Source organism: Elephas maximus, chromosome 11 (assembly GCF_024166365.1).
Source record: "Elephas maximus indicus isolate mEleMax1 chromosome 11, mEleMax1 primary haplotype, whole genome shotgun sequence".
In the NCBI taxonomy this organism is placed as follows: domain Eukaryota; kingdom Metazoa; phylum Chordata; class Mammalia; order Proboscidea; family Elephantidae; genus Elephas; species Elephas maximus.
In genome coordinates, this window is record NC_064829.1 from 113319238 (window position 1) to 113335196 (window position 15959).

The following is a 15959-nucleotide window of genomic DNA, read 5'->3' on the forward strand; positions in this document are numbered from 1 at the left end:
GATGAACCTATAAGTTTTCCTATGTCCAGAGCCTGCCTTCTCCTTTCTGTACCCGTCAATGATTTTGTTTTGACCTAGTATTAATGACTTTGTTCTTTGTTTGATCTGATGCAAATAACTTTGTTTTGTTCAGACCACTGTGACTTACAACCCCCACAGGGAAATCAGAGCCCTGACTGATATGTCTCTCTTTGGCCTGATAAGTCCAGGCCTGTGTCTCTACTCTGATGAAGAGTCTTTTGCCACTATCTATCTTGTCATGAATAACTCCTCTGGCCAGGTCATTCATGGACTACAAAGACGCTTGTAACCTTCATAAAATTCTACATAATCTCTAATGTAAAATTGTTCCTTTTGGACTCCATAGAGACAGCCCGTATTGCTGCCCGGTCCCTGTGAAGTACACATCTCCTGAATAAACTTTCTCTCTCTTTCTGACTTGGAGTAGGTTCCATTGGCTAGACTGCTCCGGGACACCAACCCTAATGGGGTAACAATGGGCAAAGCTCTGACTATGGAGCCACCATATTCCTTTAGGTTAGGGTGAAAGGTGGGTATGTTAGCAAGGAACCGATCTTGAGGATATTATTAATGTAACTCGAATCGGGTTTAGCGTAGGCTTTTCTTGTGTGTGCTTCATACCTGTTCTGGATCTGTTGTTGTTAGCTGCCGGTGAGTCGGGCCCTGACTCACGGCGATCCCACGCGCAAGAAGATCAGACCATTGTGATCCAGAGGGTTTTCACTGGCTGATTTTCAGAAGTAGATCGCCAGGCCTTTATTCCTAGTTTGTCTTAGTCTGGAAGCTCCTCTGAACCTGTTCAGCATCCCAGCGACACCAAGCCTCCAACGACAAATGCAGGTCTCCTGCATGGAAGGTAAGACTTCCACCCCTGACCCACCACTGCCCTCGAGTTCTGGATCTGATAAGTACAAAGGTGTTTTTTGGCAAGTCTGTTAGAAAAAGTCCCCTTTTTTGACCTCCAGACTTGATGTCTCCTGCTGAGATGCACTGTTCACCCTGAGGTTACATTGACAGGCGCTTGTCTGGGCAACAAAATTCACTCACTTTAACTTGAATTCAGTTGCTGGTAAGAAAGTGTGGAGTCTTAATTTGCTTTCTCTCCACAGGCCCAACTGAGAAACATAGGGGGGCTTGCACAGATTCATCTCTTAAAAGCAGCTCAAGTGGGAGGTTTTACTTGGATAGGAGGGTGCTGTGAAGAGTTTTAATCCATTGTAAGTGCTTAGAACCTCTGGCACAGAACATGGATCAACAGCAGATGTAGTTTGATGAAGACACGGGCAAAGGGAGGGACTGTGGGGATGAACAGGATAGAGGAGACCTGGCAACACCCTCAAGTCAGCAGTTGATCAAACCAACTCCACGGCCACTTCCTCCTCTTTGCCTTCCTGCCGTTCAGCGCCTGAAGTGATTGCTTATCCTCACCCAGGGTGAGACAATGCCTAACCATCACACAGTTCAAAGTCCAGCAGGAAGACAGAGTTCAGAGGCTGTAAGCCTGAAGGAGGGACTGGGGAAAAGAAAAACAATGTTTTGGTCACCCACCTGAGCTTCAGGTATCTCTTGCCCAAGGACGGGAGAATCTTAAAAAGTCTTGCGGGGAGTGGGGAGGTATGGAACGCCAAAGCAAACCAAATCTGCTGCTGCAGAGTTGATGCTGACTCATAGCAACCCTACAGGACAGGCAGGACTGCTCCACAGGGCTTCCAAAGGGTGGCTGGTGGATTCCAACTACTGACCTTCTGGTTAGCAGCCAAGTGCATAATGACTGCGTCACCTACCAGGGAGGTATTAAAGGCTGTTTTAATTCTATTGTTATAAATTCCAAAGTGGCTATTTAATCACTAGCCTTATTTCAAGGTGATCTATAAATTCACCTATTTTGGGGTTAGCTGGAGAAGTTCTAAGCAGCTTGGTAGCACAGTGGCTAAGTACTCAGCAGCTAACCAAGAGGTCAGCGGTTGGAACCCACCAGCTGCTCTGTGGGAGAAAGATGTGGCAGTCTGCTTCCTTAAAGACTACAGCCTTGGAAACCCTACGGGGCAGTTCCACTCTGTCCTGTAGGTTGCTATGAGTTGGAATCAGCTCGACAGCGGTGGGTTTTGGGGTTAGGAGAGATTCTACACACGTGTTTCTGTCTCAGTGTTTCTGTCTCCAGTAGAGAAAGCTGCTAACTACCCATCTCCTCAAGGTCAGGGTGCCTGGAAGTTGTCGTTATTAGGACAAGGAATTTAGAAACTTCACAGTAATGCTCAGGCATGTATGAGGAAAAGAACATTTCACAATAACAAATCCAACTTACGTTAGAAGGCTCACAAAATCTTGGGAGTTTTAGGTATAAAATGTTCTATACTAGAGTTTACATTTCATCAACTACCAGCACAAGGCCCAAATCCCCGCTCTTACCCACTGTCACTTCATATTCATCACTGAGAGGGGACTATAAATCCTACCCTTACCTAAACCCATCACCCAGAACCTCAACAGCCCATGGGAACAGACCGTGGGGGAAACAAGGAGAAGTTTCAAAGTCTTCCCCGGAATTGTTGGCTGTTACTTCACACTCAGGGTTAAGCTTTTCTGAATCCCCGATTATTTTCAGAAACTGATAAGAAAGCGATCGGGCTTCTCCCTAGAGCAGTGTTTTTCAATCCTTTTTTTTCCCCCATTATTGCCCTCACCCCCCACCCCTCAGGAGGTGTCCTAGGGGTACAGCAGTAAAAACTTGGCTGCAACCAAAAGGTCAGCCATTGGAATCCACCAGCCGCTCCCTGGAAACCGTATGGGACAGTTTTACTCTGTCATGGGGCAGTTCTGCTCTGTCCTATAGGGTCGCTATGAGTCGGAGTCGACTCATGGCATTGGGTTTTTTTTTTTTTTTTTTTTTTGGTATAGGGTCACTATGAGTCAGAATCAACTCCGTGGCAATGGGTTTGGTTTAACCCCTCAGGAGCCTTTTTAGACATTCTTCTCGTAATCGCCCCCACCATGGGATTTTAGTACTCCTGTCTTACTGTTTATCTGTTTATGTACTGCAGCCCTGTGAAAGGCCACAAACCACAGTAGTATCTAACATCTTTTGCCCTGCCCCCCAAGAACCAATCATCACCCCATTGAGAGCATGCCCTAGACTCTAAATGACCACCATTGGACAAAACCAAACTAAACCCAGTACCGTCGAGTCAATCCCGACTCATAGCGACCCTATAGGACAGAGTAGAACTGCCCCAGAGGGTTTCCAAGGAGCGCCTGGTGGATTCGAACTGCCAGCCCTTTGGTTAGCAGCCATAGCACTTAACCACTACACTACCAGGGTTCCCCCTGGACAGACAAGCACAAAAACACCACATGCAAACTCAAGGACTCGAAAATAAGGAACTGCTGAAGCCATGGACCCAGGTTAGGCATCACTGCGAGATCCATTTCAAATATCTGTGTGTAAAACAACACAAACTGCTGTTTGTTCTTGTCCTCATGTCTAAAATGGCTTCCAGTAACCATAAACTCCAAAGTAGCTCAACTCTGGAGCTCCTCAGCCTTGGTATCTACAGTCCGGCATTTTTTAGTGTGAGTTTTCCAGATCCTGCCTGAAACACGAGATGACATTTCTGACCAAGATGGTATAATGACACCCACAGTCCACACGTCAATGCTTCTGGGGTCACCTGTGAAGTCTGCGTCAGTCGCGTGACCAGGGGCCCAGGCTGCCTGGGGTTAGTGAAGTCGCTCCAGGTGAACCCCACAGGGCTCTCTACTCTCTCACACGAATCACGGGCTACTTTATCACTTACTTGGCCCCCTTGTCAGCCTCCCAAACTAAACCCACTGTCGACTCTGGCTCACAGCAACCCTACGGGACACAGCAGAACTGCCCCACAGGGCTTCCAAGGCTGTCACAGGCTTGACAGCCACATCTTTACCCAGTAGAGTGGCTGGTGGTTTTACACCACCGACCTTTCGTTTAGCATTTTGGTTAGCAGTCCATCGCTTTAACCACTGCTCCACCAGGGCTCCGTGTCAGCCTCAGGACGTGGCAAACAGAGGCCTAGCTCCCTGCCTTCAGACAGGCCTGAGCGTTGCAAACCACCCTACAGAGGTAAAATGGGAAACGGGGGCGGAGGGCTGGGGTGTGAAAGAGGAGGCTTGCTGTCTCCACCACCGGCTGAGCTGAGCGCTCAACTGCTGACCAGGGCAAAGGACTGTTTGTGGTAGAAAGCAGCAGCTCCCCCTCGGGGGATCAAAAAGCAAGGACCTCAACATTCTTTTGAGACTGTCACGACTTGAGCTTCAAAGCCCCTGTTATCAGCACTCTGCACACCAAACCTTGCCTTCTTTTTCTTCACAGCACTCCTCAGCAGACTTAGATTTCATTTGCTTCTTGCACTGTCTTCCTCCCATCACAACTTAACCACTACGGAGGGGCGGTTCCGTTTTCTCTCGTGCTCTATTTTCCAGAGTCTAAAATGGCGCCTGTGCTCAATAAGTATTTGTTGAATTCATCAATGAATACATATCCCAAACTGTCCTGGAACCAGACTGCCCTGCCTGCAAGCAGGCCGGTGTCTCCTTTGTGAAGGGCGAGAACCCCAGCTGATCACCAACACCTACGGCACCGTAGCTCTTACCTCTGACCACCAGGTTCACAACTATCCATGCAGATGAGAAGGAAGGTGGGAGCTGATGATATGCTTAGCCAAAGTTCTGGGGAGACTAAAAATGACTCAGAAGCCTGGTGGAGGCTCTCAAAGCAACGCTGCTGCTCTTGTCTCCAGTGGATACTAGCAAGAACCACCAACCAAGGGCCTCAAGCCAAGGAACCATTCACATGGGTTTTGATGCGCAAGGCCAGGCCTGAAATCACTGGCAACAGGAATTAGTTTTTCACACAGGCCTATAGGAACTACACATAACTGACTATTCCCAAAGGAACTTAGAGGTTCTGTTCTCAAGAGGGGGGCCGTGGTGGTGCAGTGGTTAAGAGCTCAGCTGCTAACCAAAAGGTCGGCCATACGAATCTACCAGCCACTCCTCGGAAACCCTACGGGGCAGAGTTCTACTCTGTCCTGTTGGGTCCCTATGAATCGGAATTGACTCGATGGCAACAGGTTTGGTTTGGCTTACTCTCAAGAGAGGGAGCCCTGGTGGCGCGGTGGTTAAGCGCTCAGCTGCTAACTGAAAGGGCAGCGGTTCACACCCATCCCGTCACTCCACAGGAGGAAGATGTTTGCTTCAAAGATTTACAGCCTTGGAAGCCCTATGAGGCAGTTCTAATCTGTTGGATAGGGTCACTGTGAGTCAGAACTGCCTTGATGGCAATGGGTTTGGTTGGCTGGTTGTTTCGCATTCTCAAGAGGAAATAGATTTTCTGGCCTTGTATTGATCACAATTACAAATCAGGACTCATCACCTGGGGATGAGATAAAAATCGTGCATTTGTAACCACCTGATAAGGGTTTTTCCCCCAATGGCAGTTAACTTATGTAAACACACTGCATTGTAAACTTATAAAGAGCTGTTATGTGTTATCAGCGTTCTTTTACTAAACAACCCTGTTCTTAAAGGATTACAAGGCACAGACAAGTATGCCCTACACCCACCATGCCCCTCCTGACCAGCCCACCCCAGAACTCACAGCCTCACCAACCCTGGCTTATCTACCTTGAAACCACCCAGACTGACCTCACCCAGTCCCTTATCACCTGTCATATCAATCACCAGGCTCCCGGAGTTACCTTTCACCCTCCCAGGCCCCAGGACAACCTCTGCTTTGTCCTATTTCCCCTCCCCCAGCTCCTGGGGCCTCTGGAACTCATTTCCTCAACCCCTTCTCTGAACTTTCTAAGGGGAAGTTGGCTCTCCCCTGAAGACATGCCCTTTCCAGAAGCCCTTCCAAATGGCCTCCTTACCCCTCCACCAGCCCCAAGCCCCCAGCTCTGGACCTCACATGGTCAATCATCCACCACCCCACCCTGTTCCTCATCTACTGACCCGGACCACCACCTGTCACTTCTCCACACTTCCAGCTCCCGGCTCACTGCCACTCAAGCTGCGTCTATCCTGATCCGTAGTGATTTCAATACCCAGGGAGCCCACCCTTCCACCACCCAGCCTCTCTGTGCCTTGACCTCCTCTTCTTGTCATCTATCTGCCCTACCCTCCCTCCCAAAGTCACACCTTGACCTTGTCTCAACAACCGCAGCCTCTTCAGAATCTAAACTTCAGGTATTGCTCTGTCTATCACCTTCTTTCGAGTTAATTTGCTCCAACAATTTGTTAGCTCTACTCCCTTTCCACAGCCCTGGTGGCGAACTCGTTAAGAGCTCAGGCTGCTAACCAAAAGGTCAGCAGTTCAAATCCACCAGCTGCTCCTTGGAAACCCTGTGGTGCAGTTCTGCTCTGTCCTATAGGGTCACTATGAGTCAGCGTCGACTTGACAGCACACAACAACGTGAATGGTGCCCTCTGGAGTTGTGGAAGACGAATTAAAGTTCTTGAAACAAAATCTCTGGAAACCCTGGTGGCGTAGTGATTAAGTGCCACGGCTGCTAACCAAAAGGTCAGCAGTTCAAATCCACCAGGCGCTCCCTGGAAACTCTCTGGGGCATTTCTACTCTGTCCTATAGGGTCGCTATGAGTCGGAATCGACTCGGTGACAACAGGTTTTACTACCTTTCCACGGCTCCCTCAAGTCTTCACAGAGATTAAACTCCACAACCAACCAATTTAACCACTCCCTGTATTCGTTCTCTACTCACTCCCTCCACCACCCTCATCCGACAGGCAGCACCTGTGTGGCTGCGTGTGGCTGGAGATGATAGCCTTGCCTCCTGCTTCCTGAGAAAAACGAGGCCATTCTGAGCAGAGACGCCTCTGCAGTCGCACCTGCCCTGGCCTTGTCGAGTACTACCTGTTGTGTGACTTTAGACAAAGGCTGTAACTTCACCACCACCCCATACAAGTTCACAGAGTAAGCAACAAGTCCTCAGCCTAAAACCCAGTTACTGGCCAGGCAACTAGACGGTACATCCCTAACTAAATTACTTCCTCCAAAAGTCCACAAGGGCTGGCGAATTCTGGCTTGGATTGCAAAAACGGGCCAGTGCCTTCACTCCCGATTCCTGGTCCTCTAGAACTGAGCACTCCCCGCTGACCCCAGAAATTCCTGTTAGTTCATTTGTTGCTTCCTGCCTTGGGGATGGAAACCCTGGCGGTGTAGTGTAGTGGTTAAGTGCTACGGCTGCTAACCAAAGGGCCAGCAGTTCAAATCCGCCAGGCGCTCCTTGGCAACTCTGTGGGGCAGTTCTACTCTGTCTATAGGGTCCCTGAGTTGGAATCGACTCAACAGCAGTGGGTTTGGTTTTTTGTTTTTGTTTTTGCCTTGGGGATGGGAAGATTAACTGCAGTCCCCGGAAGTCGCCACAGCTGATAACTTGGTGCACAGGCAGTCTGCTTTCTCTGTTTCTCCCAGTATGCTGGCTCCTGCCTGCTTCTCCCACCTCACATTCTCCCCTATTCCCCCCTCCGTCACTCCTGCCCCAAACACGCTAGCTGTCTTTTCACTGAATACACCAGGCTTGTTTGTCTTTACACACGTTACTTCCAACTGGAAAGAACCTGGGTGGCACAAGCCATTTGTCATCAGCTGCTCACCTAAAAGTTGGCGGTTCGAACAAACCCAGTGGGTCTGCAGAAGAAAGGCCTGGCAAACTGCTTATACAGACATTCCCCAACTTACGATGTACTTGAATTACTACAAACTACACTTATGACCGTCTGTTTTTCTTGTACATTTTCTTATTATAGTATGTATCACATAAAACGTTGCAGTGCGGTCATCTGCTGATGTTATTGGCAAATGGTCACTTGTAGATATTCAATGTTACGGTTTATAAAGATACTGATAACAAACGGCAATAATAACGGAAAAAAAAGGAACTCGCCTTGCGTCAAAACTGACTTACAAAGGAGTGGTCAGCATGGAACCCTGTCATAAATCGGGGACTCCCTGCGTACAGTTACAAAGATTTATACACAGATCCAGATTACAGCCAGGAAGACCTTGCGGAGCAGCTCTACTCTGTACCACATAGGGTTGCCACGGGCCAGCGGCCAACTCAACGGCAGCTGCAAACAACCATCACTACCTCCAACTGGACTCCGGCACCAACATCTTTGTGTGGCTGCTGCCTCCTCGTTCGTAAAGTTAGGGCTCTGACGTCACCCTCCTCAGAGGCCACTCCTGACCACCGGAGGTAAAGTAACCCCGGATCACGGATCACTTTCTTCCGTCATCCTGTCCCTGTCCTTCACCCTGTTGGTTTACTCCTTAGTAATTTGATATTGTGGTAAGGGCTCTTTATTTAGCTGTTTACTCACTGTCTCACACTAGAATACAAGCTCTGTGCATGCAGGGCGCTGGCTTGTCTGATTCACAACTCTATCACCAGGGCCAGCACAGACACAAAACGGGGGCTCCAGGAGGTCTGCTGGATGAATGAATTCTCCTGTCTAGACAGCTTTTCGCAAAATCCACTCGAGCTTGTCTGAAACAGCGAGGGTTATAGCTTGTTCAAAAAGACCTTTCAGTTCAAACTTCCTTAGGCTGTATGCCTTTAAATCAGAACTTTCCCCGACTAAACTCATTTCTAAGCCCTAGTGGCGCAGTGGTTAAGAGCTACAACTGCTAACCAAAAGGCTGGCAGTTTGAATCCACCAGCTGCTCCTTGGAAACCCTAAGGGGCAGTGCTATTCTGTCCCATAGGGTCGCTATGAGTTGGAATTGTTTTGACGGCAACGGTTTTTTGTTTTGTTTTGTTTTTAGTCCAATGAATCAAACCCCAGTTTTTCAATGCCAGTACTCTCTTATGCCAAGGCACCCCACGCCCCACCCACGTTGCACCTTGGCAAACCTTTCTCCCCTCCAGCACTTCTTTGCTTTCCCTTCCTTGGATATCACTGAGGTACATCTTCTGGGTACATACTGGACTGCGAGGGAACTAAAAGGCTTCTCGGGGGCCAAGATCCAGTGTCAGGACCCCGCCACACGCCCGCCTAATCCAACCCCCGCCCTCTCAGGCCTGCCTCCTTGGCCTGGCCCGCCATGGAACTCTCCTCTGCCAGGAAGAGGCCGGTCTTGGGTTCTGCCTCTCACTTGCTTCCTGTGCCACTCCTTCTCGGTCAATACTCCTAGTCTCCTCCCCCACACCAAAGGGGACTTTTCCCACCCTCGCTCCTCCGCTCATCCCCACTCCCAGGGGCTCCCAAACCTCTTCTCAAAGCTTCATCACCAGGGTTGGCGCCACCACACCCCTGAACTTCGCCAAGTGCCCCCCATTTTCTCCCCGCTCAGACCCTGCCCAGCGCCCCTGGCATCCCAGTTTGCCCCCAAGTCCCTCCACCTTCACACCCCGCCTTCAGCTGCTGCCCAGGCCCTCACCGTGGAGGCCACGTTCTCCGTCGACTGCCTCCGCCCCGGAGAGGAGCAGCGCGCCCAGCAGGGCAAGGAGCGCCCGGCACCGCCTCGGCCCACACAGGGGCGCCATGACGGGCGTCACCAGCTCCCGGCGCGTCCTCGAGCCGCCGCCTGTGGGGGTCTCCGGCTCCGCCGCGGAAGGACCCTTGCCGCGCACGCGTAGTTCTGGTGCCGGCGCGAGCCGAGGGTCCGCGAGGTGCCGCCCCGGTGCTCACGCCCGAGGCTCGGGGACGCCCCTTCCTGGGACCGTCGGTGTGCGGACACCGCCTTCCTTGCCGCGCTCTCGCCCGCGCGATGCTTCAGTCCGCTCCTCACTTCACCCCTTGGCCCCGGGGACACCCTGCGACTCTCCCACCATGCGGACCCCGCACACGTCCTAACGCTCGGGGGGCGCAAGACCCAATGGCGGACGCCTCGCAGCTGCGGACCACGGCGGGGGCGGGACGCACCTGGCGAGGCGGGGCGTGAAGGGCGCAGGCGCAGAGGGCAGGCACCTGTGCGGCTGCTGCCCCGCCCCCGGCGCACCTGGTCCGCCCCTGGCGCTGGCAAGGGAGCGGGGGAGGTGCGCGTCTTCCGTCACCTTTGCGCGTGGGCTAGGCAGCGGCATCCGAGCGCCTTCGCGCTTGGGCTGCGTCTCCGGTGGCCGGAGAGAGCGACCGATGTGCTCTTCCTGGCAGCCTGTGGTCGTCTGTCCGCCTCGCTTCAGCCTTCCTAATTTCAACTTTCACTGAGCGCTTACTCGGTGGCGCAGGGCTGGGAGCGCCGCGGTGACCACGCTAGGCTGATGTCTGCGTCACCAGACGGGAACATCACAGTAGAGGCGGCAGAAGCGTTGGGCAGAGTGATTAGGGCTGTGATGGGGTACCACAACGAGAGTGATCAGGAGCACCACAAGTAGAGTGATCGGGGGCTGATACGGTGAAAGACCAGGACAGGCTGTGAGCCCCGACAGGTTCCTCATCCAGCCTGAGAGAGGGCCAGGGAGGGATTCCGTCGGAGGTGAGGGACTGATGAAAGTACAAGACAGCCCCAGGCCCTTCCTCCAGGATTCCCAGTCCAGACCCGTTGCCATCAACCGGATTCCGGCTCATAGGGAACCTACAGGACAGAGCAGAACTGCCCTATAGGGTTTCCAAGACTGACTGACACGTCTTTCTCCTGCAGAGCAGCTGGTGGGTTCGAACCGCCAAAGTAGCCCAGTGCTTAACCACTGCGCCACCAGGGCTCCTTCCCAGCCCAGAAATGGATACAAATAATTCCCTAAACAGTGATAGTCCAAGAGTTATCAGCGGTATGACAGGAAGAAAAACCAGAGTGATTGCGCCTGAGAGAGGGGAAGAAGCCCAGGGCTCTGTTGGAGCCCAGAGGAGGCACCTGCCCCGGCTCGGAGGTCAGGGAGGGCTTCCTGGAGAAGGAGGTATATAAGCCCAGTCTGGCAAGGGAGATGGAGTAGGGCAGGCATAGGAGTAGAGGCCACCGTACAGGATAAATGCATTATTATTGCAAACAGCACTGTGAGGGAAATTATTTGGATGCTAGGATGGAAAATAACAGAGGAGACAATTTGACCTGGGTGAAGGGAGTTGATGGGAGAAGGGCGCCTTGAGGAGGTGGCTTTGATATTGAACCCTGAAGGATGAGAAGAACTCAGGGACAAAAGTTCCAAGCATCACGAAGATCAAATGCAAAGGCCTGAGGCAGGAAAGATTTGGGTGTGTCTCAGAATCCAGGGCCACTCCTAAATTTTAAGCCTCCTTCCTGACATAATAATATGTGAAGAGCCTTAATGGGCTTACCAAAATGATGTTTACCTTAAACAGTTAAAGTGTATGCCAGCCATCTTTAATCTTGCAGTGTGGTTCTGGGAATCAGGGAGAGTGCATCTGAGGCCAAAGGTCTCCCCGCGCCTGAACCAACCCCTACAACTGAAGCCCTGGCTAAGCATGAAGACAGACAGGGATGTGGTGAGAGGTGAGGCTGGAGAGGAAGCACAGGCCTATTCATTCTTTGTTCACGCACATATCTGTGCATTCATTCAGCACGGTGACCGACCACTCACTGTGTGCCAGGTTCTGCTCCAGATGGTGGAGAAGACACAACAGGGAGCAGAGCAAAGGTCCTGCCCTGTTGGAGCTCACTTTACGGTGGTGGGAACAGTGCTGGAACTAGCACATTTGACACCTGGAGTGGATTATTATTTTTTTTAATAATTTATTTTATTTTTTGTTGCTGTTGTTGAGAATATACACAGAAATACTCCAATTCACCAATTTCTACAAGTACAATTCACTGACATTAATCACATCCTTCAAGTTGTACAACCATTCTCAACCTCCTTTTCCAAATTGTTCCTCCCCTATTTTCCTATTTCTCCCCCTAAGTTTCCTATCCAAATTTTTGAATTGCTGTTGTCAATTTGGTCCCATATGGATAATTCTTTTTTTTTTTTTCCCCCTAGGTTTTTAATCTTTTTTTTTCTTTTTATTGTGCTTTAAGTGAAAGTTTACAGAACAAATTAGTTTCTCATTAAACAATTAATATACATATTGTTTTGTGACATTGGTGACTATCATGGATTAAATTGTCTGTCAACTTGGCCAGGCCATGATTCCCAGTATTGGGTGATTGTCCACCATTTTGTCATCCTGTGTGATTTTCCTATGTGTTGTAAATCCTCTCCCTATGATGTTGATGTGATGGGATTAGCAGCAGTTTTGTTAATGAGGCAAGACTCAACCTACAAGATTGGATTGTGTCTTGAGCCAATCTCTTTTTAGATATAAAAGGCAGAAGTGAGCAGAGACACGTGAGGACCTCATACCACCAAGAAAGAAGCACAGGAAGCAGAGCCCGTCCTTTGGACCTGGAGTCCCTGAGCTGAGAAGCTCCTAGACCAGGGGAAGATTGATGACAAGGACCTTCCTCCAGAGCCAAAAGAGAGAGAAAGCCTTCTCCTGGAGCTGGCACCCTGAATTTGTACTTCTAGCCTCCTAGACTGTGAGAGAATAAACTTCTCTTTGTTAAAGCCATCCACTTGAGGTATTTCTGTTACAGCAGCACTAGGTAACTAAGACAGTTATCTCCAAAAAATATGGAACATTTCGAGAATTTTTGTGTCACCCTTTTGCAGGGGCCATGCTACTCTCTGTATCGTTCCAGTTTTAGTAAATGTGCTGCTGAAACCAGCACTAGATAATTCTTAAAAGGGCACAATACTCAAGGCTGCCATTCTTTACTAATTAAGCTTCAGAGGTCTTTTCATGTGTTTGGTGTCCATCTGAATATCCTTTTCAGTGAAATAATGTATTCAAGTCCTTGGCCCATTTTATGATTGGGTATTTGTCTTTTTGTTGTTAAGTTATTGAAGTTTTATATATATATTGGATATTAGATTCTTGGGGGATATATGGTTTCCAAACAAATTAGTTTCCCCAGTTGGTATTCTCCCAGTTGGTGCCTTGTCTTTTCACTGTTTTTGAAAAACAAAAACAAAGATTTCTAATTTTTATAAGGTCTCATTTATTTTTTCTTTTGGTGTTTGTACTTTTGTTATTATATTAGAGTCTCCATTGTTAAAGGTTAGGCCCAACAGCCTTGCTCCTGCATTTTCTTCTGAGAATTTTATGGTTTTAGTTTGCACATTTAGGTCCCTAATCCATTTTGAATTTGTTTTTGTGTATGGTGTGAGGCATGGATCCTGTTTCATCTGGATATATAATTTTCCCAGCACCGTTTATTGAAGAGACTCTTCTTTCCCCATCAAATGTGCTTAGCATCCTTGTCAAAAGTCAGTTGACCATAGATGTGTAGATTTATTTCTGGACTCTCAATTCTATCCCATTGGTCTATGTGTCTATGTTAGGCTAGTACCATGCTACTTTGATTACTACTGTAGCTGTATAATATGTTTTTAAATCAGAAAGTATGAGTCCTCCTCTGTTCTCCTTCAACATTGCTTTAGCTATTCGGGGCCTCTTGCCATTCCATATAAAATTGAGGATTGGTTTTTCCATTTCTATAAAGAAAGCTGTTGGAATTTTGATCAGGATTACACTGAACCTATAGATTGCTTTGCGTAGTATTGACGTCTTAACAATGTTAAGTCTTCAATCCATGAACATAGAACATCTTTCGATTTGTTTAAATTTTCTTTAATCTCTTTCAGCAGTTTTATAATTTTTACTGTGTAAGTTCTTTTACATCCCTGGTTAGATTTATTCCTAGGTATTTGAGTCCCTTAGATGCTATTGCAAATGGAATCGTTTCCCTATTTCCCTTTCAGGTTTCTCATTGCCGGTGTATAGAAACTGAACTGAATTTTGTTGACTTTGTGCCCTGAAACTTTGCTAAATTCCTCTATCAGCTCTAGAAGCTTTCCTGTGGATTCTTTGGGATTTTCTATATATAAGATCATGCCATCTGCGAATAGAGATAATTTTACTTCTATTTTAATCTGGATGCCTTTTATTTCTTTTACTTGTCTTATTGCCCTGGCTGGGACTCCTAATACACTGTTGAATAGGAGTGGTGAGAGCAAGGATCTTTGTCTTGTTTCTGATTTCAAGGGAAAGCTCTCAATCTTTTCCCATTAAGTATGTCGACTGTTGGTTTTTCATATATGCCCTTAATCATACGGAGGAACTTCCTTTCTGTTCTAATCTTCTTGAGGTTTTTCAACAATCAAGAAAGGGTGTTGGATTTTATCAAATACTTTTTCTGCATTGGAGTGGATTATTTTTTATACTCCCTCTTCTTTATCACAGAACTATTTTCAATTAACAATAGTGTAAAAAACCAAAATCAAACCTGTTGCCGTCAAGTTGATTCCAACTCATGCTGACCCCGTGTGTTACAGAGCAGAACTGCCCTGTAGGGTTTTCTTGGCTGTAATTTTTACGGAAGCAGATCACCAGGGCTGCTGGGTGGGTTCGAATCATCACCCCTTAGATTAACAGCCCAGTGCAAACTGTTTGCACACTCAGAGACCTAATAATCCTGTAGCAATCATGATGTTTTTGTTGTTCTTTAGTTTTAAAATGAACAATTAGCCACGGAAAATGAAGAGATTTCAATTTTAAAGGTATTCAGATTCAGGATAATATTTCACGTACGAATGAAAATTCATACTTACCAAACAAAAATACCACACCTCTCAGAGCACTCTTTCCCTGTTTAAATTTCAAGCCCGCAAACTCCGGAGGAATACATAGAACGTCAGGATAGTTCATCTTTACAGTCACTGGACTCTCATTTTTATTTCTAATATACCACTTAAATGCAAGAAGATGTAGAATCACAGGGATAAGAGACTGAAACAGTACCTGATGCAAGCCCAAATGATTCCACACCGCTATGAGTGAACACAGAGAGCTGAGTCTTCATGAGTCAGAGGTCAAATGTACACCTGGGAGTTCTCATATTAACTTTCATTGTGGCAAACAGATCCTAGCCTGGCCTCCATGTTCATGCCCTGTATAATCCCCTCCCCTTGAGTGTAAGCAGACCTGGGATTAGCTTCTAATCAGTAGAATATGGCAAAAGAAATGAGTGTCACTCCCATGGTCGTATTACATCATGTAAGACTCCATGTTAACTGACTGGAGAGAGAAATTCTCAGTTCCTGGCTTGAAGAAGTAAGCTGCCATGTTGTAGGAGGGCCTGTGAAGAGGACCACATGGCATGGAACTGTGGGCAGCCCCAGCCTACAGCCAGCAAGAAGACAGAGACCTCATTCACACAACCACAAGGAGGTGAATTCTGCCAACAATCCGGGGGAGCTTGAACGTAGATCTTTCTCCAGTTGAACCCTTGGTGAGGCTGCAGCCCTGGCCCACGTCTGGGTTGCAACCTGGTCAGACTCTGTAGCACAGCATTCAGTTAAGCCACATCTGGACTCCTGGTCCATGGAAACCATGGGATAACAAATATGTCTTGTTTTAAGCCAGTAAGTTTGTGGTAATTAGTTACACAGCAATAGAAAACTAATACAAATATTTATTGAAGGATAAAGTTTATTTACGTTTATTAAACGGTAAAACGAGAAAACCAAACCCATTGCCGTCAGGTCAATTCCAACTCATAGTGACCCTATAGGACAGGTTAGAACTGCCCCATAGGGTTTCTAAGGAGCAGCTTGTGGATTTGAACTGCCGACCTTTTGTTTAGCAGCCGAAGATTTAACCACTGTGCCACTAGGGCTCTTTTATTAAAGGATAGAGTAATAAAAATACCTCATCTGAAGCTTACATATATATTATTAAAACTCAGCAGTGACTGCATCCATGTTTAGAATGCAGACCAACAAAATATTTTTTCTACGGGGCAAGAGGATGATTTTTATCACTGACACTGTTTATAATCGTCAGAGCATGATATCAGAAAAAGCAGACCAACTTTTCGTTGGCTTCATTGTTATTTTTCAGATCTATACAGACAATGCCTAGCACTTGTCTGTCAGTCTGTC

General features: G+C 48.0%; 1 protein-coding gene and 1 non-coding gene across 2 annotated transcripts in view; both read right to left on the reverse strand.

Moving 5' to 3' along the window:
- The window catches only part of SPINT2 (serine peptidase inhibitor, Kunitz type 2), a 31753-nt gene extending 21788 nt beyond the window's left edge, over positions 1-9965 (reverse strand). Inside the window, exon 1 of the mRNA XM_049900927.1 lies at positions 9461-9965. Coding sequence (XP_049756884.1) covers positions 9461-9566 — 106 coding nt within the window. The 5' untranslated portion in view covers positions 9567-9965. The remainder of the gene's footprint in view (positions 1-9460) is intronic.
- A 2616-nt stretch (positions 9966-12581) lies between these two features.
- Positions 12582-12685, reverse strand: LOC126086397 (U6 spliceosomal RNA). The gene has a single exon (XR_007519488.1). It is a non-coding gene; the product is annotated as a U6 spliceosomal RNA (small nuclear RNA).
- Positions 12686-15959: the final 3274 nt, after the last annotated feature.